At 37.9% G+C, this 27,916-nt stretch overlaps 1 protein-coding gene and 3 non-coding genes across 6 annotated transcripts; 1 reads left to right on the plus strand and 3 right to left on the minus strand.

Moving 5' to 3' along the window:
* The first annotated feature begins 1,536 nt into the window (after nt 1–1,536).
* Nucleotides 1,537–1,608, plus strand: trnaw-cca (transfer RNA tryptophan (anticodon CCA)). The gene has a single exon. It is a non-coding gene; the product is annotated as a tRNA-Trp (tRNA).
* Nucleotides 1,609–2,036: 428 nt separating this feature from the next.
* Nucleotides 2,037–2,108, minus strand: trnap-agg (transfer RNA proline (anticodon AGG)). Its single transcript has one exon. It is a non-coding gene; the product is annotated as a tRNA-Pro (tRNA).
* A 1,358-nt stretch (nt 2,109–3,466) lies between these two features.
* trnam-cau (transfer RNA methionine (anticodon CAU)) lies at nt 3,467–3,539 on the minus strand. Its single transcript has one exon. It is a non-coding gene; the product is annotated as a tRNA-Met (tRNA).
* A 17,621-nt stretch (nt 3,540–21,160) lies between these two features.
* On the minus strand, nt 21,161–26,593 carry LOC127645415 (THAP domain-containing protein 2-like). Of its 3 annotated transcripts, XR_007970778.1 has the most exons (6): nt 26,524–26,593; nt 25,914–26,222; nt 25,447–25,617; nt 23,998–25,216; nt 23,106–23,246; nt 21,161–21,423 (listed from the first exon to the last, which is right to left on the minus strand). XR_007970778.1 is itself a non-coding variant. In XM_052129025.1 (4 exons), exons 2-4 carry the CDS (start codon nt 26,203–26,205, stop codon nt 25,110–25,112), a joined length of 570 nt encoding a protein of 189 aa, XP_051984985.1. In that variant the 5' UTR covers nt 26,206–26,222; nt 26,524–26,593; the 3' UTR covers nt 23,620–25,109. The 3 variants fall into 3 exon arrangements, 1 of the variants encoding a protein (XP_051984985.1); XR_007970777.1 differs by having other exon boundaries at nt 21,161–23,246; XM_052129025.1 differs by lacking the exons at nt 21,161–21,423; nt 23,106–23,246 and having other exon boundaries at nt 23,620–25,216.
* Nucleotides 26,594–27,916: the final 1,323 nt, after the last annotated feature.

The raw sequence follows: 27,916 nt of genomic DNA on the forward strand, positions 1-27,916 counted from the left end.
CTGGAGGCGGGCCGCACACCCTCCACGCTCAAAGTCTATGTGGCTGCCATAGCGGCGTCACACAATCCTGATAAAGGACATTCATTAGGGAAAAACGATCTAATCATTCGTTTCCTAAGAGGCGCTAGGAGGATGAACCCTCCTCGCCCCCCCTCGGTGCCGATCTGGGACCTGGCCACGGTCCTGGATGCACTCAAGGGTGCCCCGTTTTATAATATTTCAGCTGTTTTATAATCCCTGACACATAGGCAAAAAAATTATAATGTATGTATATATATATATATATATATATATATATATATATATATATATATATATATATATATATATATATTCCAGAATCTGTTTTATTGCCAAGTATGCTTACACATACAAGGAATTTGTCTTGGTGACAGGAGCTTCCAGTGTACAACAATACAAACAATACAAATTAAAACGAAAGAAAGAGAGAGAGAGAGAGAGAGAGAGAGAGAGACCCCCGCTGAAATTTTCCACCTTGAGTTCTGCAAGAACAATCCAAGCCTGGGTTGCCGGGCAGAATTAGGCAGATTCCCTCTGCTCTCTGAAATCCAGAAGAGAGCCGTGAAGTTCTGGTTCCATCTATCAGACGCGCAGACAGAGAGTTACCATCACTGCGCTCTCAGATACAGGGCAGGACACACAGAGAGCGACCCCATGCTACATTTAGTGGAAAAACACCAACTCAATTCATCAATTCAATTCAGACACTCAAAAGTAAAAGAAATAGGGAAAAATAACCAAAGAAGAATACATACACGATTGGCAGATAAAGGTCACACAACTAAATAAATTAAAATATTTCAACAAAATAAAGTCCGATTATAAATTGGCACCATACCTGACTGAAATCAGTAATTATGGTCAGAGAAAGCTCCTGACAAAGTATCGCATTAGTGACCACAGTCTGTGTGTGGAGACGGGCCGACACAGGCAGAGTTGGAGAGAGAGAGCTCAGACTGTGTCCACACTGCACTGATGGGGCCGTAGAGGACGAGCTGCACTTCCTCACTGAGTGCAGCAAGTATAAAAACATCAGAGACGCCTATTTCACACAAATAGCACAGATTGTACCTCAATTTGAACAAGCGAGCCTCATAAACAAACTGTGTTATATTTTGGGAGAGAAAGAAGAGTGTGTTCAGCTGGCAGCGCAGTATGTGTCTTCCTGCCATCATATGAGGGACAAGGGCTGAACCCTCCGTTCCATTAAACTGCTCTCTATACTTATTTTTGTTATTGTATATATATATTTTTTATTTTTATTATTTTATTTATTGTGATATATTTATGCATAATATGGAAATGTTTTTTTTTGTTTTTTTATTTATCTACATATATGTTTGTATATTACTATTGCTTTGGCAACATTGTGCTATTTTACACAGTCATGCCAATAAAGCTCAATTGAATTGAATTGAATTGAGAGAGAGAGAGAGAGAGAGAGAGAGAGAGAGAGAGAGAGAGAGAGAGAGAGAGAGAGAGAGAAATGCCGGACACGGACACAAGGAAATGAATGACCTCGTGGCGCAACGGTAGCGCGTCTGACTCCAGATCAGAAGGTTGCGTGTTCAAATCACGTCGGGGTCAATATCTTTTTTTTTTATACCTAAACAACGCCTCGAAGTCAAGATATATTTTTTAGCCTAACATTTATATGTAAATTGACTTACATAATGAAGTACTTAAAACAACACAAGTTATTTGTCTCAAGCAGGCAGGTACATAATGTACATTGAGCATCTTTAGATGAAGCTACATCCAAAATAACAATCAGCCAATTCAAACAACCGGTTAATAATTGTGATGACTTTTATTTGTTATTTGTCATCTACTGACAATTCTGAATGGTTTCATATGTATTCCAGTGCTCGAAGTACTTGCAAGCAATACAGTGTTGACGTCTCTGATATCACTGATCTCCTTGAGCGTCGAGTTATGGTTAAAATCTGTCTCAATATTGATTTAAATTTCTAAGATGAACATTTTAAAATTTTCACGAGGAAAAAGAACACATAGGGCTCGTCCGGGATTTGAACCCGGGACCTCTCGCACCCTAAGCGAGAATCATACCCCTAGACCAACGAGCCAATACATTGAATCCTGTAATACGATGATATATTCACAATACATAATACACAGATTTCGCTATCAAAAAACATTTGTAAATACACTGTTTTGATGCTAACCGCAGATCAAACGAACAATGCTGTAACCACATTTTCAGGATTGTTATATCCTACTGAGTGATATGGGTGTTTTTTTTGTAAGGAACTCTTTAGAACAAAAATAAAATAAATGTATATTTGATTACTTTTTATCAACGTATTAACTTTATTTTAAGTTTACTGTGCATCATATCTCCAGGCAAAATTCTTGTCATAAACATAACAATTCTCAAGAGCAATTTTTGAAGGGGACACCAAGGTTTTTTTTGTTGTTGCCCCATTTGCATTTGTATTATTTTATTTCTTAAACAATTATTTTAAGAATATATCATTATATTATTTACAATACACATATTTTAATGATATTTTAGGGGGGGGACACTCCCCCAACCCCCCCCGCGATTTCCGCCTATGACTACACGACTTTCCAAGACGTCGGATGGTGGTACCGTTCATATTAAACAACTGTCTGTCTTGTTACTTAAGTCGTAGGGTTTTCAGATTACACAACGAATCCGCGATAGGGGTGAACATATTACAAGACATTACTATTTACCCAGATGACTGCCTAACAGAGTACACACGAGAAGTGATATAAGATACGAAAACAAATGCATGATCATATGTTATGCATTTCAGAATATGATGTATATGTTTTTAATCGCCTCAAGGCATCATATATTTTATTGGTTACAATATGAAAAAGTACCTCCTACTGTAAAATGTACCTATTTGCTTAACTGACTGTCCAAGAGAATTGGCAATTTCTCTCCAACTCTTCTCTTTCTCCACCCGGTTGTGGTACAGTTCAGAGGAAACTAAAAATCTGGTGCTCCTGCGAATGTTCCACTAATTGTTCCTCCATTTCTTCGGCCAAATGAGACTTTCTTGATATCGCAGCCATGCTAGTTGATGTTCTGTTGCAGGTACATCAGGACCCCTCCCACTAAATCTTCCCGTGCCCCGTTTCTTGCTCTCTCATTGGCTGTAGGTCAACGCTACTGTTGTTTCAGTCAAAACATATTTCACACTGACGATTTGAAATCGCAGACAGGTCAAGATATTTAACATTCTAGATATCTCGCTGACATCGGAGACGTGTCGGCGATTGTCACTCACGGGAGCGAGTTCCGATTTGCCCATGATTTCAGGCTTTTGTCGGCGATCTCCACAAAACTGTCAGCGAGCGAAAATCGTGTAGTGTAAACTCGGCATTAAGCTCTCTTACACACGTGGACACACATGCTTAACTAAATTGCTGAACTGTCAAAAGTGCGACCTGCCCCGTGTGAGGATCGAACTCACGACCTTCAGATTATGAGACTGACGCGCTACCTACTGCGCTAACGAGGCTTATATTGAGATGGGCGGGGTTATCATTTGTAATCATGCTTCTGATTGGCTGATGATAAAATATACCACTGCTAAATATATGTCGGCTATTGACATTGGTTGTTAAGGTTTCTGAAAACCGCTTTTTTTTGTCGCAGACATGCATGTATTTATTAGAGGTTTCGAAGTCCGTTTTTTCTTTTGTGGTGAGTTGTCTCTCTCTAGTGGACTGCTAGTTTGCTCAATCCAACTCAAGCCAAGTTATATAGATGCTTGTAATTAATAAAGTTATCTAATATAAGGCTATGTATCACATGCACTTCGCATCATTTCAAATGTACCAAGGTCAAAAACATTTATTGAATATTAATGGAGCAACATCATTTTTGTGAAAAGAAATCATCACAGAAGATTGTTTCGATTCAAATTCAGTATTAAAAAAAAAAGTTGTGAAGGAGCCTGTTACTCCACACTTGGGTAAAAAGCCCCTAGGGGGTTTAAAGTGATATTGTGTAGATACTCAGGCAATAGTTGTAGGGATCCATTTGTCATCTAATGCAAATAAGTTTGAGACAGCAAGGTGCTGTCAGGTGCAAGTGACAAATTAAGATTAAGCTTGCTCAAAAGAACTACTTCAGAAAAAAGTCAAAATTACGGAAAGGGAAAGAATGGGTTAAAAAGAAATACACATAATGGTTAAGTCACAAAGGGTGTTGTTTTCGTTTTTTTCTCTTCTGATTGTTTGTCTTTCTCTTTTTTCTCTTTTTATGGAGAGCATAAAAATAGGGACAATTAATATCAATGGAGGAAGGGATTATAGAAAAAGAGCCGCTTTGTATGAATTGATTCAAAACAAACATATGGATATATTTTTTTTGCAAGAAACCCATAGTGATCTAGGTAATGAAGTAGAGTGGAAGATGTGGTGGGAGGGTGAGATCTTTCTAAGTCATGGCTTGAATCTCAGTGGAGGTGTTGCAGTTCTGTTTTCAAAGAAGCTTAATATGACTAATGTGTCTTCTTATGAAATAGATAAGGGCAGAATTCTGATTGTACAAGTGGAGCTAATGGAGTTTCCATTTCTTTTTATGAATGTTTACTCACCAAATAATGGAGCAGAAAGGGTAGAATTTTTTATAAAATTATCCAGTGAATTAAAAAAATAAATAAATAAATTTGATAATGAATGTATGGTTCTTGGGGGTGACTGGAATTGTGCCTTAGATTTTACATTAGACCGAAATGGTGAAGAACCGTATCCTCAGTCTGCTATTTCTTTAAGCAGTATTATAAGGAAATATGAATTGTCCGATGTATGGAGGGAGAAACATTCAACAGTGAAACAATATACATGGGTTAAAGCCTCTCATGATCATATTAGTGCTGCGAGGTTGGATAGGTTTTATGTAAGTAAAAATAATTCTAATAGAGTTTTAAAAGCTAATATTTTTCCAAATGGTTTTACTGATCATCATTTGTGCATGATTGAAATGAGTTTAAAAAAGTCACAGCGTTGTAGTTATTATTGGCATTTTAATTTGAATCTGTTACATGACGCTTTATTTTGTGAAAAATTTGGGTTATTTTGGTCTAAATGGCAAAAACAAAAAAATGATTATGAAGATTTAGTGCAATGGTGGGAGATTGGAAAAGCACAAATAAGAATTTTCTGTCAGAACTATACAGCCCACTCAAATAGCCATGTAAAGAACACTATTAAAATACTTGAAAAAGAGATAACTGAAATCGAAAAAGGAATTATTGAAGAAAATTCAGAAGAAGTGGAACAATTAAGAGAAAAAAAGATTGTTTTGGCATCTTTGTTCAATGAAAGAGCAAAAGGTGCTTTAATAAGAGCCCGTTTTTCTTCATTACGAGAAATGGATGCTCCAAGCTCCTTTTTTTTCAACTTGGAGAGGAAAGAAGGAGAAAGAAAACTTATGTTACATTTGAAGTTACCAGATGGGACTTTAACAACAAATCCAAAAGAAATGAGAAATCATGCAAAGAACTTCTATACTGATTTATTCAAAGCAAGAGACTGTGACAATAACTGCATGGAAGACCTACTAAGAGTCCTGCCAAAGATTACTGATGATCAGAGACGATGGCTTGATGCCGATATCCAACTGGATGAAATATCAGAGGCGGTAAAGAAACTGTCCAATGGTCGGTCCCCTGGCATTGATGGACTTCCTTCTGAATTCTATAAGCAATTCTGGACCATTTTAAAAGATGATATACTTGATGTTTTTAGACTTTCTCATAGGAAAAACGAACTGCCAACTAGTTGTAGAAGAGCAGTTCTATCTTTATTACCAAAAAAGGTGACCTAGGACTGTTAAAAAACTGGAGACCAGTAGCCTTACTGTGTACTGATTATACAATTCTAGCTAAGTGTCTTGCAAATAGATTAAAACATTTTTTAGAGTATGTTATCAATGATTTCCAAACGTATTGTGTGCCAAAAAGAACAATAATGGACAATCTCTATCTTGTGCGTGATATAATGAATTTAGCAACTGCTGGTAATGAGGATATGGGTTTTCTGTCAATTGATCAAGAGAAAGCTTTTGATAAAGTGGATCATTTTTATTTATTTGAAACTCTTAAAGCTTTTGGTTTTGGTGAGAATTTTATCTCTTGGATTAAACTGTTATAAACTGGAGCTTCTGCATTGTTAAAGGTTGGAGGTGGGTTGAGTTATCCAGTTTTAGTTCATAGGGGTATAAGACAAGGATGTCCTTTGTCAGGGCAGTTGTACTCATTAGCAATTGAGCCTTTACTATATAAACTTAGGGAGAAATTACAAGGTTTTTTAGTAAAAGGTTGTGAAAACAGACCAATCACTCTTTCGGCCTATGCTGATGACATCACTGTTTTTATAAGAAGTGATAATGATGTAATGATTTTAAAAAATGTTTTAAATATTTACGAAAAGGCTTCGTCAGCTAAAGTAAATTGGGAAAAGAGTGAAGGATATTTATTAGGAGACTGGCAGGGAAGGGCCCCCCCAGTGCTTCCAGGGGGAGTTAAATGGGGAAGAGGGGGTTTGAAGATGTTGGGAGTGTTTTTAGGAACAGATCAGTATAGGCAGAAAAACTGGGAAGGTATGGTGGAGAAGATGTGTGCCCGATTGTCTCGATGGTCGTGGGTGCTGCCCCAGCTGTCGTACAGGTGTAGGGTTTTGGTCACAAATAATCTGGCTGCATCTGCATTATGGCACAAAATGAACGTTCTGGATCCCCCGGAAAGTGTCGTTGATGAGCTCCAAAGAAAGCTAATTGACTTTTTCTGGGATGGGCAGCATTGGAAAAAATCTGCTGTACTTTTCCTACCTGTTCAAGAGGGAGGACAAGGCCTGATGGACATTAAGAATAGAGTAAAGACATTCCGACTTCAGGCAGCACAAAGATTGCTGTATGCGGAGCCGTGCTGGGCTGATACAGCGCGTGCTGTGTTGAGGATAATGAACATTTTCAAGTATGATGTGCAATTGTTTTTGATCAAATTGGCCAACATGGACTTGAGGAATGTTTCTCCTTTCTACAAGGCAGTTCTGAGAGCATGGACTTCAACTTTTAAGGTTAAGAGAGTTCTCTCAAACATTGGACTTTGGACAGATAATGAACCTCTTTTTAATAACCCGCTGATACCAGCACAGGCACTGGAGCCCAAGAGCATTCAGAACGTGATGGTAAGAGCAGGGTGTACAAGAATTGCTGACCTAAAGACTGGTGAAAACTGGAAGAGTCCAGAGGAGATGTGCAGTAAGACAGGTATCAAGTCCATAAGGATAATAACAAGAATAATGGAGGGAATTGTTTCTGCATTGCCTTCTGTCTTCAGACAAAGCTCAGAGAGAAAAGAGGTTCCTGAACAGAATGGAGAGAGTCTTTTTCCCCAAGTGGAAGTTTCAGCAGCGGTGGATGAAGAGCCAGAGGAAGGTTCTCTTCTACATTTCAGGACTCCTGTGCTGGAAGGTTTTGAGACAGTCTCAAAAAGGCACTGTACAATATTTGCGTGAAGGTGTCCCATTATAACGTGCTTAAAGATTGTAAAGAGACAAAGTGGTCAGATGTGTTGGGGCCAGGCTCTTCCCCTAGGTACTGCTGGAGGTCCCTGTACAAGCCTCCCATAGAGAAACGCACTGCGGATCTCCAGTGGAGGCTTGTTCACTGGGCGGTAGCTACAAACAGGCACGTGGCACACATTGACCCCACTGTAGGGAAGGAATGTCCTTTTTGTGGCACTGAAGAGTCAGTAGATCATTTGTTTTTAAGTTGTTTAAGATTAAGAGGATTGTTTCAGATATTAGATGGGTGGGTTAGAGATTTTGGGGTAGGATTTAACAATGAATTTTTTATCTTTGGACCAAAGTATGTTGCATCAGATAGGAAAAAAATCTTGCTAATTAATTTTGTGGTTGGAGGAGCAAAGATGGCAATATGGTTAACAAGGAAAAGGAAACTGAAAGGAGAGGGGGAAGTAGGTCCTGAGGTGGTCTTAAAGGCTCTTATAGCAACCAGAATCAAGGCAGAGTTTGCATATTTTAAACTAATGAATAATATGGACAGATTTGTTGAAATTTGGGCTTTGAATGATGTTTTGTGTACAGTGGATTATGAAAACGAGCTGGTGTTAAATCTATGAGCTTTTGTGGCATAAAAGGGGAAATCTTTTTAATGAAGATTGTAATTTTTCAATACTTTGCTATGTTTATGAGATTGCATGAGTTTTTGAGTGGATATGTATATTTATTAATGTACATTTGAGAAAATAGATGTTTATGAAGAATGTCTATATAGTGTATAAATAAAGGTGTGTTAAAGGTCTCTCTCTCTCTCCCTCTCTCTCTCTCTCTCTCTCTCTCTCTCTCTCTCTGAGTTTGACTTGCAGCTCATGTAAATCCTAAGTTGCTTTTTTCCAACAGTTTTGTTATTGCCAAATATAAAATGTTATGCAGATGCAACATGTTTACTAGACAAACAAAAATAATGTCTTCTTTGTTAAGTAATTGCTAAAATATTAGCAAAATGGAAAAAGTACTTTTTTGCACAATGACCCATGGAAATACTGTGATTTAGGGACATATCAAAAGTCAGCAATTTCCTGTTAATTTCAAACATTTGGCATTTTATTACAGTTCAAGTATTCTATACACAAACTAATCTCTATTATGTTTGGATGAGTCAACATGAGCCCACTTTGAACATTTTTATATCAGATTCCCCCCACTTAAGAAAAACAATGTGTTTAATAAGAGCCTTTAGTCCATACAACAGGGGTGCTTTTTTACCCCAAATACTATCTTATTGGACGGTTATTGAAAAATGTTTGATTGAATGACCTTAAACAACACAGAAAATGATAAATTTGTATTTTGTCTGAAAAGGGATGTTCATTAGCTACGTACGTTTAAAAAAAAAAAAAGATCAAATTGCCTCAAAATCAACCTATAGACGCCACAAGCACAAATCTCATGGAACAGGGAAATGTTCAAGTCAAGTCAAGTCAATTTTATTTGTATAGCGCCTTTCACAACACACATCGTTTCAAAGCAGCTTTACAGAATATTAGCATTAACAGACGATAAGAACTGTAATGTCTATAAAGTCGATTAATCATCATTGTGTAATTTAGATAAAATACGAATTTTAATAGTGTTTATAAATAATTAAATGATAATTGTATTAATAACCCCAGTGAGCAAGCTGTAGGCGACTGTGGCAAGGAACACAAAACTCCATAAGATGTAGATTAATGGAGAAAAATAACCTTGGGAGAAACCAGACTCACTGTGGGGGCCAGTTCCCCTCTGGCTAACATTATGTAAATGTAATGTAAATATTAATTATGTATAGGTAAAATCATGGTTTAAAATTATTAAACTAAGTGATAAGGGTCATTGATTAAACATAGATTGTGTTTGAACTGTAAGATTAATGACCAAAGTCTTTGAAGTCCATCTTGATTAATTGCAGAAGTTCACATAGATGCAATTGTCCTTGTTAATTGGCTGATGAAGGCTTTTGTTGGCAATAGTTAGTCTAAGCATTTCATTTCAGGATCGTAGTCCATAAATAGACCGAGGTGATGCAGGTTGGAGTTGGCATAATTTCATCCTCTGAAGTCCGTCATAATAGATTGAAGTGATGTTTGGCTGGCACCGACTGCATTTAGTCATCATCATTCTGCGACATGTAGCAGTGGAGTCCAACATGAAGCAGGAATGGTGCTGGATCCAGCCGGTTCTGGTGACCTCAGGATAGGAGTCCTGAGGTTGAGACAGGGAAACAAATAAAAAGATGTAAGCGTAGATGCCATTGAATTTATTGCAGAGTTAGAGATCATGCTCAATGTTTCTGGTTTCTGGTTCCGGCAGACCCAACTAAAGCAGCCTAATTGTGGGATAAATTAGGTGTATGCCTGGCTAAATAGATGAGTCTTTAGTCTAGACTTAAACTGAGAGAGTGTGTCTGCATCTCGAACAGTGTTTGGGAGACTATTCCATAGTTTAGGAGCCAAATATGAAAAGGATCTTCCTCCTTTAGTGGATTTTGATATTCTAGGAACTATTAATAGGCCAGAATTTTGCGATCTTAATGAACGTGTTGGAATATAGCATGGTAGAAGATCACTTAAGTACTGCGGAGCCAGACTATTCAAAGATTTGTACGTAGTTAACAGAATTTTAAAATCAATACGGAATTTAACATGTAGCCAATGTAACCATGATAAAATGGGGCTAATATGATCATATTTCTTGGTTCTCGTCAGCACTCTGGCTGCTGCATTTTGAACCAATTGAAGTTTATTTATTGATCTTGCTGGACATCCTCCCAGTAATGCATTACAATAATCTAGTCTTGAGGTCATGAACGCATGAATTAGTTTTTCGGCATCAGCAACCGAGAGCATATGCCTTAATTTAGCAATATTTCTTAGGTGGAAGAATGCTGTTCTACAAACATTTGTAATTTGATTTTCAAAGGACAGATTGGTATCAAATATAACACCTAAGTTCTTCGCTGTTGAAGATGATGTAACAGTACATCCATCTAGAGTCAAATTATATTTTAGTGGCTTATTTTTAGAGTTTTTTGGTCCAATAATTAGAACCAATAATTATTGTGCTTTGCAACCAAACTGTTACAAGTTCAGTTATTATTTATTTCCATCAGTTGGGTTACGTTAGGCCCTGTAATTAGCCAACATAATTTTTTTTAAATCTGTAGGTAGTTTCAAAGAGACGACATTTGCTATTTATTTACTACTTATTTGCTACATGACACATGCCATGAATATGAAGGAGGTTTTTATGCATCTTTATGACAACTGTCATTAAGTATCACATTAAGTGTCAACCTTGTAGTTGATGCAGCCACGTCAGCCATCAAGGAGAGATTTTCCACATTGTAAAATGTGGGAAAGAAATTCAGGGTTTTGACAAATTTCCCAAGTCTTGCAGGTGAGGAGCTGGCAGAGCAATGCGAGGCACTAGGCAGCACACTGCACTTTAAGGGGCACTCTGATGTGGACAGTAGAGAGCTTGTGCAGGAAATTAAGAACTTCCCTGAACTGCCATCAAAGACCATGAGCCTCCTTGAGCTTATCACTTTTATGCATGATAAGGATCTATCGGAGATCTACCCCAATTTTTGGACTGCTATCAGGATTGCACTTACTCTGCCAGTCACTGTGGCTGAAGCAGAGAGGAGCTTTTCAAAACTAAAGTTGATCAAGTCATACCTGAGATCAACCATGTCCCAGAAACGGCTCACTGGCCTTGCTGTCATCAGTATCAATCACTCAATAGGGGAGCAGATTTCATACGATGACATCATTGATGATTTTGCATCAAGGAAAGCCGGAAAAGTCAGGTTTTAGTTTTAGTTTGTGTTTTCTGTTCTTAGTGCAATAGTGTAATAATTAGATTCTCTTTAGTGTGTTAGTGTATATTACACATTTGTGTGTAATATATAATATATATATATATTCTATTCTATATTTTATTTGTATATTATACTTAATGTGTTATATTATTGTTGCTCTCTGCACTTGTTACATTTTTTTATATATCTGACTGTATATGTTTGGCACATTTATGTATATAGTGTATATTTAAGTTCTGATAACTGTCATAGTTTGCCAAAAGACAATGAACACAATTCTGCACAATGTCGGATGTTAGGAAGGATTTGTGCAATTGAGAAATATAAATTTATCTTTAAGAGAAATGTTGTTATAATAAAATATGACTGTTTGTGGATAATTTTGTGTGTGTGTGTGTGTGTGTGTGTGTGTGTGTGTGTGTGTGTGTGTGTTTTTGGGGGCTCAAAGGTGGTCTCGCCCAGGGTGCAATTCAATGTAGAACCGCCACTGCCTGTATGACTTTTTTCATGGAACACAAATGGTGATGTTTGTGTCATTGTTCACTTTCACAATATATATATATATATATATATATATATATATTTTTTTTTCCATCCAAAAAAATGTTGAGTACATTCACTTGCATTGTTTAAAGGAGGAGGCCTGAAATTAAATCCTAAAAAACTTAAATTCTGTTTTGATGAAGAAAGAAACTCCGATACAGCAAATTTTCATATTTGGGTGAACTATTCTTTTAATATTCATACATGTGTAATTCTTACAAAATTTTAAACCCAAAACAGCATATTCAATGTAAATTACATCATGTCTGAAAGTTAAAATTCATGAATGCATAGAATTGCCAACATTTCACCCTCCAGAGGCCACTCTGTCATGCATCAAGGTCTGAGAAAGCGCTCATTCATTAGAGTAGCAGTGTATGTGTGATTCCCTGCATGCTACAAAAAAGATCAGCCCTGATTCTAGGCATGATCACCGATCTCAGATTTGAGATGAAGATCTGCCTATTTAGATTGGTTGCTGAACAATCCGTGCACCCCTACTTTTTTGCTGCCTTTGTGCTTTTTGGATCTTCAAAGTTCTGGTCACCATTCACTTGCATTGTATGGACCTATAGAGCTGAAATATTCTTCTAAAAAAAATTGTGTTCTGCAGAAGAAAGAAGGTCATACATATCTGGGATAGCATGAGGGTAAGTAAATGATGAGATCATTTTCATTTTTGGGTGAACTATCCCTTTTAATATAGAAAAAGAAACAAACTGGGTTTCAAAAAAGGATTCTGTTATTATAATACTCATTAATTCAGGAAAAATATAATAACACAATCTATAATGTGACCAACCGACAAAACTATTTACATTTTCTAAGAACAGCAGCTAACGGCTGATGCTGTTGGTCGTAAATGTACTGAAACCGACGGAGTGGTTTGAGAAGTGATAGAGGAACTGAGAAAAAGGCTAAATACTTTTTCACAGAAGAGTTAACTTGATAGAAATACATCAGAAGTTACCTATTAATAAGTACAAATTATGAGCTGGGAGTGCCTCCTTTCTGGTCTGCCTTTCTCCCATTTAGAGTTTGGGTAGCAAGAGTGTCTCATCCAAAGGTAACAAGGAGAAGCTCGCTTGTACATTTTTTGAAATCTTGGGTGTTGATCATTTCAAACTGACTTCTCTTGATTTTCCCTCCCTCTCCCCAACTGATGTGATCAATTACCTAACAGGGAAAAGCTGATTTAAAGAACAAAAGTTTTCTTTTTGGAATTTTAACCAACGCAGAGACTGATTTTTCTAGGCTGTAAAATCCAGTAAGGGTCCAGTAGGCTCAGAATTGCTCTTGAATGAAAAGTTAAATTAACCATACATATTTGAACAATGATAGCTTCTGTTGTTCTGTGCTCAAACTAAATTTAACTGAAATGATAATATTGCCTTGACTACCTTTAGAAGCTTGCTGGTCTTAAAGGTCTTAAACAAGAAAATGGGGTCACTGTTCAAATACTTACGGCTTGCACTGTTCAGTACATACAGTTGTTTTATATCAACGAGTTAGATCTTTCATAACCAAAGAAAAAAGGCTAATCAGCCATATTAGACAGCTTTCTGGAAACAAACTTCTGATTAGATTGCCTCAGTCAATAACACACAGGGAATGAGTTTGGCAACCCCACTAATCAAATCAGAGACTAGTCTGTAAACTCTGCAAATCCAGATTACAGAAAACAGATGACACATGTTAAAATTAAAATACAATAATTGTATTATTGAGATCCACTTATACCTGCCCACTTCCTTGAGCAGTGCATGCTCAGAGGGTGATGAGGTGCAGGATGTGTCAGGCTTCTACATCCCGCTGCACATCATCTTAATTTCCCCAACTGTACTTTTCAGCTCCCAAACAACAGAATGCATTTCTGGAGAAAAGTAGAGAGGTACACATAACTGTTTATTTATATTGAATACATATCAATCTTAAAAAAGAACAACATCCTTGGTAGTGATGGGTGAGATGCTGAGTCATTTAGTAAATTAATTTGTGTATGCTCTCTTGTGTGTATTGGGACTTCCACTTAATTGCTACGTTAAATGAAAAGTTACAAATAAGGGGTACGGGGTGGGTGGGGATTATTCAAATTCAGTAAGCAGAATCTGTTTGAATTTAAATGGATTTTAAAAAGGCAGCTTTTCAACCAAACCCCTGTTGGCTGTAACAACACTGATAAAGAAGAATATTTGGGGATTTATAGAATTGTTACACAATTGCTGTGATCCTAGTGATCTAAGGTTTCTTTACCTTTTCACTCTCTCAGCTCTCTCTCTCTCTGCTCTCTCTCTGCTTTTATCCTGAATCGCCATTCATATTTTAAAATCCCCCCATGAGGAAAACAGCTTATAAATCATACTAAATTATGTTTTTTGAAAATTTAAAAATGCAGACAGTTTTCTGTGAGGGTAAGGGGATAGAATATAAAGTTTGTACAGTATAAAAACCATTATGTCTATGGAAAGTCCCCATAAAACATGGAAACCCAACGTGTGTGAGTGAGTGTGTGTGCAAAACAGCCACTTCATAGTGAATATAGATGTAATCAATTGCCTCAAGTCACATTCAAAGATTTATGTGGATATAACATTGATGTACTTTAAAAAGCTTAATCCACAAGTGCAAAAAAATGCTTACAGTGCATTTTGCTTGTAAGGTAATAAGCCAAATATATTGTTGGCCTTTTTGGCACTTGTTGATTAATAAAGAAGTGATCAGCCCTCTTGTGTACTGTGAAAACTCCAGTGTTAGTGATGAAGTTTCCTACCTTTATCTACACCAAGAAATGGGTTAGATGCTATGAACCAACTTACACAAAAGTTTGCAGGACAATTGGTCATGCTCCAAGAAGGCAGGATTAACTTTACATGCCAGTCAGCATGTTTGTGTAGAGGTGGCATATGTAAGTTAAGATGCACAGTGGGATGGCTTATTGTCAGTAGGCTTGCGTTTGTGCTAGTATTGTATGAATTCTAGTTCCAATGAAATGATATTTAGGGCATTGATGTGCCACAAATAAGAATGTGTGCAATGGTGCAGTGTAGTTTTTTGTTTGTAGGGAAGTTGAATGAGTTTGCAGTGTCATTGCAGCTGACACAGCTGTGAAGTTACATGGTATAAATAGGATTTTGTTGACTCTGTAGATGATAATGTACATTTTCATGGAAAGTTTTGCATTTGTCAAAACCAAAGAAACAACTACTTTGTCAGAAGAATTTACATCAAAGCCACCTTGTCCAGGACTGGAATGGAGTTACAATTTTTAACGGTTTGGTTCATTTATCCATCTTTTTTTTTTTTGTAAATATAAATAATTTGTATATTTTTGATGAAGAATTTGAGAAATTATTCACTACCTTAGTCCAGATGCTATCCTGTTGTTTTAACAACCACAATCGCTATTGTAGGTTTGTGTAAGGTACAGCATACGTGAAAAGCAACAGCATCCCCTATATATGTGTAGTATGTGGCACAAATCGATATTGCACCCTTCAGATTTGAGACTCAAAGACAGAAGAACTGACCAACAGTGACTTGTACTAGCTGCTGGCTGCAGCTTAAAAAAAGAAATTATTCTGAATTTAATTAATATTTTTGTCATAATACAGGTGGATAATGGAGGAGCATCTGTGACCAAGGGCAATGAAAATCCATTGATTCTTCGCCACGAAGATGCAGCAGCACCTGAGGGAAGCGGCCCCTCACTGTTGTTGGAGACTGTGAACTCTGAATAATTCAATAAAATGAATACAAATGTTTTAAAATGTTCTTTGAAATGTATAATCTTGTTGTTTTTTCATGTATTCTTTTGTGTAATTTCACCAATTCCTTAATTTGCATTGAATATGTAAAGCAATTCAACAGTGGAGGAAAGAAAATGAAGCTGCATGTTCTAATAAAGTTAAAAAGAGTTTAAGAATGTTACCAATATTTGTATGTTTCTTAAGCATGTTATCCTTCTCTAAAGTAATGGCTGTCTGGGGACATTACAAAAGCCTGACTTTATGAGACGTTAGGGCATAATATTCTAACAATGTTATCATTAAACTTTTTTCGAAAACGTTATTCTACCTTTTATGAGAACATTCTAGGAACAAAAAGAGAACTTCCCACTGAAAACATTGCATGGTAATGTTCTCAGAACATCTTTAGAACAAACAATTTCTAGCTGGGGTGCCAGTAGGAAAGACAAGCTATCCTAAAGTTTTAAATTATTTCAGACCTGTCGCTCTTACATTCTTGGTGATGAAATGTTTTGAGAATTTGATCAGGGATGAACTTCTGCTGGAAACACAAAGTCTTTTAGATCCCTTGCAGTTTGCTTATCAGGCTAGACGAGTAGAGGATGCCTCAACTACCTTGTTAAATATGATTGTGAAACATCTGGAAGGAACCAAAACCCAAGTTAGATTGCTTTTTGTAGATTTTTCTTCTTCTTTTAATATTATTCAGCCACATGCTTTAGCAAAGAAACTGATTTCAAATTTTAAACTGGAGTTTAAGATAGAAACTGGAGTATAAGATAGCCATTAGACTTTTTAACTGACAGAACAGAGTCAGGGTAAACAACACTTTTTCAGACAGTCTTACAACATCCATGGGTTCACCTCAAGGATGTGTTCTTTCACACTTACTCTACATTTTGTATACTAATGACTGTGTGAGCAAATACACAGATAGGTTTATATTAAAATTCGCAGACGACACTGTTGTGGTTAGTTTGCTTAAGGATGAGACATGTCATGGCCTAGTGGTGAATGATTTTATGAGATGGTGTGACAATGCCTTTTTGCAAGTAAATGTACAAAAGTTTAAAGATATGGTAATTGATTTTAGAGCTAGCCCTACTGTTCTGCAACCAACATACAAAAAAGGTCAAATGGTGGAATGGGCTAGTAGTTACAAGTACCTTGGATCTATCATCGACTACAAGGTGCATTTTGACGTGACTCTCTTTAATATCAGTAGGACACTTATGAGCATGTATTATTAATCGAATCTGTACTTTGCTTTCCTATCTGCTGTTGGTATGGTAATTTACATTTTAAACATCGTAACGCAATAAATGGTATCGTCAATCAATGTGGTAAAATCATATGTTAAGCAGACTGGATTATCAAATATTTTTGAATGGTTTGTTTTACAGAAAGCCAGTGCATTTCTTGGCCATAACCACCCACAAACTTAGAAAAAAGGTACAGTGAAGGTACAATTTTGTTCCTATAGGTACAAAATATGTAACTGTACCTTTAAAGGTCCACAATAGGTCCTTAGGGTATAATTATGTTCCCAAAACGACTTATAAAGTTACAACTTTTTATGTTTGAATGTGAAAGGTCCATTTTTGTACCTTTGGAATTTTCTTTTTTTTTTTTTTTTTACAGTTAAGCTCCAACTAGAATAACTTGTCTGTTTTTTTTTTTAATTATGATTATTAATTGAATGTATGTCAGCTCATGATAACATCAAAACACCATATTAAACACCATGTTTGTTGTAAAGTAGCTAGTGCTATGAATTTTTTGTTTTAAAAACTTTTTATCAAAATAATAAATTTTTGACCGTTGCATCAAAAACAGACATATTTGAATTAAATTTGAAATAAAGACCACGATGACCGGCAACAAAACATTCAAAACATATTTATTGCTTATGCAGACGTTACGGTTGTTGTCGCTTTAAGAAAATCTCCCGCTTGGCTTGAGTCAGTTGTTCGGTGCGGTCCTGATCTGTTCTTCTGACAGAACTTCAGAACACGATTTCTAGCGTCGAGCAATTTTGGAGGACACAGTTTTCAGGTAAATGCGGGATGATGTTATATATTCTTCTTTATTCACGTATGATGGCAAGTTCTGTTGATTTTGTCCAATTTTATGTTCCCCTGCTTAAAGCCCGCGAAAAGTACTCGAGTCAGACTGGCTGTGGTACGTTACTGACCGATTGGGAAGAGCCCTCAGAAGGTCAAAATGGAGTTGGGGAAAATGTCTACCGCTCAATTAATAAAGGAGCTATTGCAGTTTGGCATATAAGTCCCTGAAGAGGAGAAGAAAAAAATTGAGGGTGAGTATGTTAATTGTCCCATGTTGAGATGCTTTAAAAAAATCGAGGATTCTTCCCGGTGTGACAACGGCCTTTATCCACAGACTATAAACGTTCATACCTTAGCCTCTCATACCATTTTTTTTTTTTTTTTAATAAAATCTGTGGCAAACACTATATATTTGCAGGGCTAGCCATTGCAATTAGTGGTTATCTCAGTTTTTACATTTTGAGACCAAAAATGTCCTGCCGTTGGGATTGCGACATTTTGATCGCCAGTCGACCGGAAGTCATTCATTTTCTATGGCAGCCAGCGTCTCTCGCAGTGTTGCCAACTATTTTCAATGGAAAGTAGCTAAAGCCTGCTCGAAAAGTAGCTAAATGTCGCCAGATGACGTCATCGCGTCGTATTTGCATTCTGCCTAATTTGTCGGTACTGTAGCCTACGTCAGTTTATAATAACGGTTATCTCCCCTAAACCGTGCTCATACTGTTTTTATATAAGTATATAGCCGAATGTCCAGTAAAACGGTTCTCAATTACATATTTTCTGTTAGACAACGGAACGGAACTTAGCTAACGTTACATGTTTATGAGTTTGAAGAAGGTTTATTGTTGTGTTTGGATAAGTAAAATGTATAGAGTCTGTAAATATACGATCTGAAGTCGGAGAGTTCAGAAACCGAACCGGAATTAACTAAAACTCTGATTAGTAGTGAATATAAGCGCATGCCAAGAAAAAACGGTCAAATTAAATGTTTTGAATTAAAACAAAGGAGAAGGCAGCTGCTATGTGATCACTGATTGGTTCCTGCTAACACAGCGTGCACATGCGCAGCTCATTCATGTCTATGTCCACTGGCGTGCAGTCAACGGAATGTGCTGCTCCTCTCAGCCGCTCACTGAACAGAGCAGACGCAGCGGGGAAGTAAGACCTCACGCTTGTAGTACTGGCAATATTTGGAATTTGGAAAGTTGCTAAGGTTTGTCCAAAAAGTCGCTAGATTTGTCGCTAGTCGCTTTTTTGAAAAAATGTCGCTAAAGGGGTCTGCGACAAAAAATAGCGACAAAGTCGCTAAGTTGGCAACAATGGTCTCTCGGCGGCGAGTCTTGGGCTGTGTGGGCGTCAAAGGAAAGTTCAAGTGCAGCCAACAATATGGTAATGAGCTTTGACGCGGTTCGCCGGCAACCTATTGGAATATAGAAGTGCTCCACTCTAGCGAAGTCTAGAGAACACAACCATGTAAACAATACCCTACGTGCACAATAGAACTTCCGGTTAACTTCCGTGTGTTGAGTGTGCGGTCGACTAGTTCCGGTAGGTCGTGTCGTTGTAGTGGAGATTTTCCGGAGTCGCTAGTTTTGAGTAGACAGACATAGAAGAACTTCATAAATTGTATGAAAATTATGGAAATACATGGTCCAGATCACTCAAAACATATATGAAAATGGAGGCGCCCTTATATGGTCAGTAAGGAAGCTTGGCTGTCCATCTAGTGAAAAAAGTTTGGTACTGCGCCAAAATAAAATCTTACTGAAAGATCCATTTTTGAGATATCAATCTAAAATTTGGAACACAACTTAAGATTTTTTTAAATTTAACTTCTACAATAATCTGGCAAATGTCTTCTTTAAAACAAGACCAACCATAGGTCTATATTCCAAAGCATTCTTGAATTACAACCATTTAAGTTTGGATAGTGATTTTCATGTCTATGAGAAGAAAAAGGGGGGGAGGGACAGTTAAAGGGTTAACATCTAGCAATACATTGGTGTGGGTTCACCTTTGCTGTGTACACTTTAAGTCAAGTGGTCAATCCTAAAAGTGTTACAACTCTGTTTAGCACATATTTTAAAACAACCCACTTGAAGGCCTCACACTATAATGAGATATCAACAAGAATAAGACAGTTCTTAGAAGGTATTGTTTTCTGATAATTCATTTTATTACAGCAGATATTTATGTAGGTATGTGTAGAAAAAAAAGAAGTCTGCTCTCTCTCTTATTTTTTGCATCACACCACTGTCCCGGTATATTCTTTGAATCAGGGTGTCTTCCTCCGCAAACACCACAAAATCGCACCACTCCATCCCTGTTAGGAGCAGCTGACCCTGCACCTGCTAGTAGTAGCCATGACCCTGCTTCAATTCCAGGTTGCCATCTTTCATTTTCAGATGTGGATAATCCACATAGCTCTTAACGTTTGGACATTTTATTTCCACAAGGCCGAATTCAGTACTTTCTGTTGGGTCAAAGACAACCCCATCTGGGGATGTACCTAGCCATGGAGTGTCGGGGTGTATAATGAAGCCACAAGGGTAGTAGTTCACCCTTTTGAGCTTGCAGTACTCTTTGATGGCATCAGCTTCCATTTCGAGACCCCTCTTCATTGCTGCTGTCTGACGAACCCCTTTGAGCAGCCGGTCTGCCATCTTATCTGAGGTGCATGGTTTAGCATGGCATATTTCCCCAAAATGTGAGGAAGTGAGTCTGGGTTTTCTCAGTCTATGCCAGTCTGCTGATGTACTTTGACTCCTAGTTGCATCCTCTATTTTGTTAGCCATCTCCCAGGTAACCTCAAGTGACTTGAAGTGCAGCTGTTGATGCTCAGTGAAAACAAAAATACTGCATGATGTCTCCAGTCTGCAGCTAGCCAATGGCAAATCTGGGCATGGTGGAGCGTCATGGTGAGCAACAGGGCGACTTCTTGTCTTGGGTTGGGTTGTTGGTATGACAGGGGACTGCCTGCTTGTACCAAACCGAGAGCAGAGTCCACTAGTGGCACCTAACAGGTGATACCCATTGTACAAATGGTTGGTGCAGAAACAGGGGTGAACTCTTTGTAGATCTCTGACACTCTGAGAATGGACAGGTCCAGCAACTGTCCACTGATGGCTTTGTTCAATGTGGACCTATTTGAAACAAATTGAGAAACTCCAGTAAGATACATCACTTCATAACTACAAGTAACAAAACTACAGTTTTCTTGATTTGATTGAGAAAAGTAGGCCTAACAAATTAATTACAAGATTACTAACTACTAGCCAAATTCTCACCTTACTCCCTCGGCCATGGTCCTCTGCTTTGGTTTGGCAGACATCACAGCCATCTTCTTGAGGGGACCTGGTTTAACACCCTGTGAATATAGGCCATAAGCAGTGATGAGCGTATGTGATGTGTGTGTGTAGATGTAGTATTGAAATTATTGTTACATTATTCCAAGACTTGCCAGGGTTCTTGGCTTGCGCCACAGTTGTTCACTCTCCGTACAGCTCAGCACTGGTGGAACAACTGGCATGTCTAGCTGAGAATAATGTGCAGACTGAAAAAGTAGAGCCACACAATGGTTACAGAGCACTGATCCAGCTACACATGTACAGCTGTGATGGACCAGCTCAACAGGGATCGAGTCCTTCAGCCCCACCTGTAACAAGATGTTAAAAACATAAAAAAAAAAAAAGGAGTAGCATAACTGATTTGTCATATATTTATATGGACTACTCAAGTAAGCTACTATTTATTTTTGTACACTGTTAGTTAAAATAGCTAATAAAAACTTAACTTTTTTTTCCTTGTAAACACTTTTAGTAAAGGGATTAATAATCTTTTTCTTTTAATGTGGTCAGTGGAGCAGTCTATTTGATTTGCAGGTAACTTAAAAAGTACCAAGATTGCAGTATACCTACTTAGACTTAGCAGGTTTACATAAACTTCTATACCTATCTTATGCATTTCTTTCACCTTTCACCTGGGATGTTCAGCATACCTGGAAAAACAAACTATACTACACCACTGATTGCTGTTAGTGAAAAAAGTGAAAATATAGTAGTAACGTAGCACTAAGCATACACTGGTCGTTTTTAACGTGAATGGGGGACATGGTCAACCAAATGAACATGGTTAACCTAGAGCAAAGAACCAAAAAGAACCTGATTAACCCAGGAACATGGCTAACCATCTTAACGCTACACTCATCCTACACTTAAACTGTGAGGTGGTTTAGATCGGTCCATTGACGGATGACATAACGCCCTCACACGCAATACTCCTGTCACTGGATCTTTCTTGGACTCTGAGAGGAAATACAAAACCCAAATTAAAAATACACACAACCAGTTGATAATCATATCAACATAACAAGGTATTTAATAACACTAATAAAGTATGTCGTAATATTGACACGATTTGATGCGAGTTAAAATACTAGCTAGTCAATGTCTAACAGCTGATCTAGCCGCTAACAGCTGAGGTAACGTATCGCTACTCGCCTTCAAAGTTGTGGAGGTAACTTGATATGTACAATCTAAATCCTTTTTCACGCTTGCAACCGGGTGCAGGTGAACAGTGATCGACAATCCTGTGGACGTCGTTCACGTCAATTTTCGGGAGGCCTTGTAGACAACGGGTGAAATATGCCATCTTTCGCAATCAAAACCTGCCGTCTCGCTGCTATAGCAATGTCGCGAACCGGAAATGATCGACCGCACACTCAAGGCGGCGGAAGTACATGCACCTTAGTTACATGCACGTAGGAGAAACTGATTATAGGCCCTTTTCACGTGACGTCACGCAACTTCCGTTCTGACTCAAAGCAGTGTATGTTTACTTCCGCCAGCATAGTGGAACGCTATGGAGTTTACCCAGTCCCTTCGACACCTGCCAAAAAAACATCTAGATGATGTACAGCGACTTGCAGACAAATTTTCACTTACAACACGTTCCAAACTTGACAAAGGATACAAATTCTTCATTGAGCAGTACCTGTTTGCATATGAAGGTAAGCATTTGTATTGTCCCGCCCAAATTACGTTAGCGGAGGAGTTAGGATAACGATAGTTGTTAGCTTTCTCTCCTGCAGTGAAAGTCCATATTCTTAATTAATTTACTGTAATACAGACCTGTAAACTCTTGTTGCAATCATGTTTATTACTGATGTTAGCTACAGATTGTGTATTGTTAGATAAAAGTCAGTAACGCATTCATGGTTAATGTTGTGCCCTTTCACCAAAACATTGCATTGGAATAGTTTCGAATGTAGTTGTCGATGAGGTGACAGTCAGAGGGCGTTGTCACAGGTCCATGAGGAAAAATAAGGAGGCTCATCACCTTCAGGTTTTTCTGATTTTCATGTTCTGCTGCAGTTGCAGACACTTTGCAGTAACGTTATCCCACAAAGTTCCATTGTGGTTCAGTGTGTTTCTCAGCCTGATGTCAATGAGTGTGGTGCACCAAAATCTAGATGACAACCTTACATTTAAAAAAACAGAAGAGGGTTGTTTGAGGACAATAAGACTGAGAAATATGCTGTGTGATGTTAAAATAAAGTAGGTGTTCAAAGTTCATGGACTTACTTTAAAACCTTAAGTTTGTTCAATTACTCCAATGAAATGTAAAATTGTTGTGCAGGAAAGACTTATTTTCATGTTTCTATTATCAGGTTACATTTCATGCTAAAGAGGTTCCTGTGGTACTGAAATGCATGTCATCATGTACCTGCTCTGCGGGGAAAGCACTGTGCAACCACATTGTGGCATTATTGTTTCAAAGTGCTCACTACTGTACCATGGGCTTCAAGACAGTGCCACACCAGCTCACTGCAGACCTGGCACCGGCCTAGGACACATGTAATATGTTAACATTTATTACATTTAATGATGTTGGACTATAATTATGTAATGACTATGTCAATTAATAATTTATCATCAATATATTACAGGGAATTGCTCCTGAGGCAACAAATGACATGGTAGTGTGTAAACCAGTACCGAAGTCCAAGGATCATGCCCGAACTGGTGTGAAATGTACACTGTACAGAGCATATGGTGGCAAGTCTGAATTAACACCTGACTATATATTTTAATGTATAACAGAACAATGATTAGTATATTTTCCCTTTAAACTTCCAGTTGATATCTTCTGTAAATTATGAACATCTCTTAATATATAGGGTTTGGGGCAGCTCAAAACATTTTCATGCTTATTAAAATATACATCTCACTTTTTTGTCAGGTCCTCTTCCAGATCCTCACATCCTTGCCAGTGTTGAGAAACTGCAAGACAAACGCCCACAACAAGGCATTTGCAAATTGCTCCACGGGCTTGAGGCCCTTAATTTTGTGGACTCTAAATTTGGCCCGGTGCCATTTGGGTCTTTGCTCTCTTACCAGTGCCCTCCTGAGATAAGTAGAGACATTATTAAACACCCTGGTGCCCCTGGATTTCCTCAGTTGCCCATTGGAGGTCACAATTTTAAATTTCACATACAATTTGAGCCTAACTACAAGCAACAATGCCACTTAGAGAGCCTTAAAGTGTCAAGGGAGATCTCTGCTGCTACTGAGGCAGAAACACAACTGCAGTCTCTCTCTGTGCTGAGCTGATTTGATTTTTTCAGTGGAGGGATGATGAGCGTTGCCCCCACCTGTGACAGCATCTTCTCAATCTGGAACCCCTTGTCAGCCATTACTCCATCTTCTGGTTGAAGTAACTGTAAGATCTGTGATTGCTGCGTTATTTCTATATCAGAGATGGAGCCTGTGTACAATTTCGAAACAAATGTGATAACCCCACATGGGGTAATGCCAATTAGACCTTTAAAGGTGGTGTGGTTTTTATAGTTGGAAAATGTTTCCGACTGTAGTAAGAGAGAAGATGCTGTTTCACTAACGGATCTCGGTGCAGTCTATTATCACTCTCACCTGAGGGCAGTAGAGCTTGAACTTGTCAGGCATTGTGGCCTGCACTTGCTCTCTCGTCATCCACAACGGTAGCGAGCCAAGAACCTGGTAAAGGTAGCTTGTCCATGTTAAGATGATGCGACTGACAGTAGACAAGCGGACCTCGAAGATGGTTGACAAGGTTTTCTCCTGAAGCCCAGCTGCAACACGACAGAGAAACATGAACAGTTCATTCTTGAGCGGAAGTTTTCGCAGAGGGCTAGGTGTCTCTTGTGCTGTTTGCTGTGCCTTGGACCAGTACAAAAGCCTTGAAGCAGAAGGGTAAACTGACTCCCAAAACACAGTGAAGACCTCCTTTGAGCTGAACCTAGTGTAGTAACGAAAGTCCTCATCTGTGACACAGAACTTGAAAATCAGAGGCTGCTGCTGCTGCTTAACTGTCAGCTTGCTGCTTAACTGTCAGCTGCTGGATTTCCAGTTCTAGTGACACAACCTGAAACTCCAACTCTTGAATTCTCCGTGCAGCAGCATCCAGTTTACCTTAAAAGCAAGAAAAAGCATACACCTTAATGTTTATCATTAAAGGGATAGTTCACCCAAAAATGAAAATTGTGTTTATCTTTTGTGTTTATCTTATTTTTGGGTGAAGTAATCCTTTAAGTCATCTACTAGTTTTTACTCTGTCTTCATTATTGGATGTTATTTGTTAGTGAGCTTGACAGTAATTATTTGCTCTTATGAAATAAAGAGACTACAATAACTAAGATTACCAGGAGAAGGATGGTAGGCATAGTCATGATCTTTTGCTACTCCATCCGCAGGCAGTACCTCCTCTGTGATGTCTCCTGGGACAGGCATCTCCTGAGATTCATCTAGGACTGCAGCCCTAAAATGCTTCCTTGCTCTCTGGTAAACTGGCTGTCGAGCTTGTGAGGCTCTTCCTAGAGATGTGAAATAGATACACATACATGTCATTAAGAATATTTAGTAATCATTTCTCAGGACTCAAAAAAATATGTATAATACTACCACAAATGCAATACTAACAAATGGCAATTTTAATGGCAACAGGATGCTTTATTATTTATATGGGCTAATAAGCTGTATACAATTTAAAATGAAATAATATTTTCTTCGTTTATTTCATACAAGCACAATTATATGTAAACTGTAAATAATGTAATAAATTATGATTTATTGTTATTTTAATGTACTACTAGGCTTAATAGTGTCCTACCTTTACCCCAGTCATTCCAGGGGAATCTAGATGGCGTTGCTCCTTTCTTAATCCTGGTTCGTCCACTGGTTGATGTAGATACATCCTCTGGGTTTAAGTGCTGACTACACACGTAAGTGCTCCCACGGAGGATTTTAAAACTCGGTCCCTCATCTCTTTTGATCGCCCTAACCCAACGTGCACGTATTTCAGCGTCCACTGGAAAATCGTGGAAACTTAAATAAGGAAATTTATGTTTGTTGTTTGAACAACAAGGAACACTGCAATAGCATCTACAAGATGACTGTGCCATGCTTATTGGATGGGAAACTGTTGAAAAATGGACATAGGAATAAAATGAATGATAAATCACATCAGCATATGGAAATGGTTTGACATTTAGCTTTGATAAAAATGTAACACTTGTTAGTAAACTTGTGGCAATACACGGGCTAACCGTGATTTAACAGTTATCTTGGTGCTAGCTAACTTTCTACTTTCTCCTCCACGACAGTCACACGTTAAAGAATGCAATAAGTTACTGGAAATGATCATTAACGTCATCAAAATAATCTAAATATAAGAACCAATAACGCTACATACGTAAATATTATTATTATTTTAATTTTACCTTTAGTATTGTCGGTGATCACCTTCTGTGTTTTCCTGAAGTAACTTTAACCAGCGCGCGTAAGTTAAAACGGAAGTACGCTTACACTGCTTTGCGGAAAAGCGGAAGTTATCTGACGTCATTGTGAAAAAGGCCGTGGCGGGTTTCCCAGTAATATATGATCTGTCCCTGTTTGCTTACAGGGATATAAATAATAAAAATTAAAAAAAACGATGCGTGGACAAAGTGTCTGAAATTGTTGGTGTGCCAGGTGAATCGATGAAGTGGATATTATGGTTTATATAATATTATATATAATATATTGCATGCTCAATTTGGCGCCATAGCATGCAAACCCGTGCTGCCTGATCAATCGGTCACACAATATGTAATAATATACAAAACAATAATAATATAAATATATAACATACATAATAGGAAAATATATTATCTATATTTAATATTTATTATATAATCTGTTTTCTATATGCATCATAACTAATTATGCAGAACAGTTATCTTTTATAATTTAAACTGTTAACATTTTCAATACATATTGTTTTTACATTTTTACTTGAGATATTTCACACACAATTTTCAAAATAAAAATTGTTATCACTTCATGCTGTTGCAAACCTGTATGACTTATTTCAGTGGATATCAAAGGGAGATATTGGGGAGTTTCAGTCACCATTCACTTACACTGAATGAAAAACAAGGTGCAGTGACTGAGACTAAAAGTTTTGCATAACATCTCCTTTTTTTTCCCCATGGCAGAGAAAAATTAATTAAGCCTTAAGGTTGACCAGTGATGACAGAAATGTCATTTTGTGGCAGCAGGGGCGTGGTCAAGTGCCCATCCAGGGGAGAAAGCGTTCAGGTCAGATTCAGAGCCCGAGCCAACCAAACCAGTCGAGACTTGAGGGACAGGCAGAGCCCAAACGGAAGAGACAACACAGCACACATTTTGAAGAGAGGCTGCTAACAGCTTTGGAGGCTGTCAGCAGAAGAGCTAGCCCTCCAAGCACTCCTCCTGAGGACAGTGACAGTTTATTTTTTAAAAGCCTCCTGGAGGACTTTAGGACACTTTCATTTGGCTCAAGGCAGGACTTCAAATTCCAGATGCACGGGTTAGTGTATGAGGCAAAATGTCAGGAGGCTGGACACACACACACACACACACACACACACACACACAACACTGAACACTGGTGAGAGTAACGGTGCAGCTGACAAGGTTGTGAGGGGTGTTATTTCCCTCACAGTCTTGTCAGCTGCACCTTGTGCTCATGTTCAAAATGTTTTATATTTTCTTATTTTGTTTATTAATATAATAAAATATTTGAAAACTTTTCTGGGTGTTTTTATATTTGCAAATACATTATATTCTATTTTAAATGACTGCAAAGAATAC

This window comes from Xyrauchen texanus, chromosome 6 (assembly GCF_025860055.1).
Source record: "Xyrauchen texanus isolate HMW12.3.18 chromosome 6, RBS_HiC_50CHRs, whole genome shotgun sequence".
NCBI lineage: Eukaryota > Metazoa > Chordata > Actinopteri > Cypriniformes > Catostomidae > Xyrauchen > Xyrauchen texanus.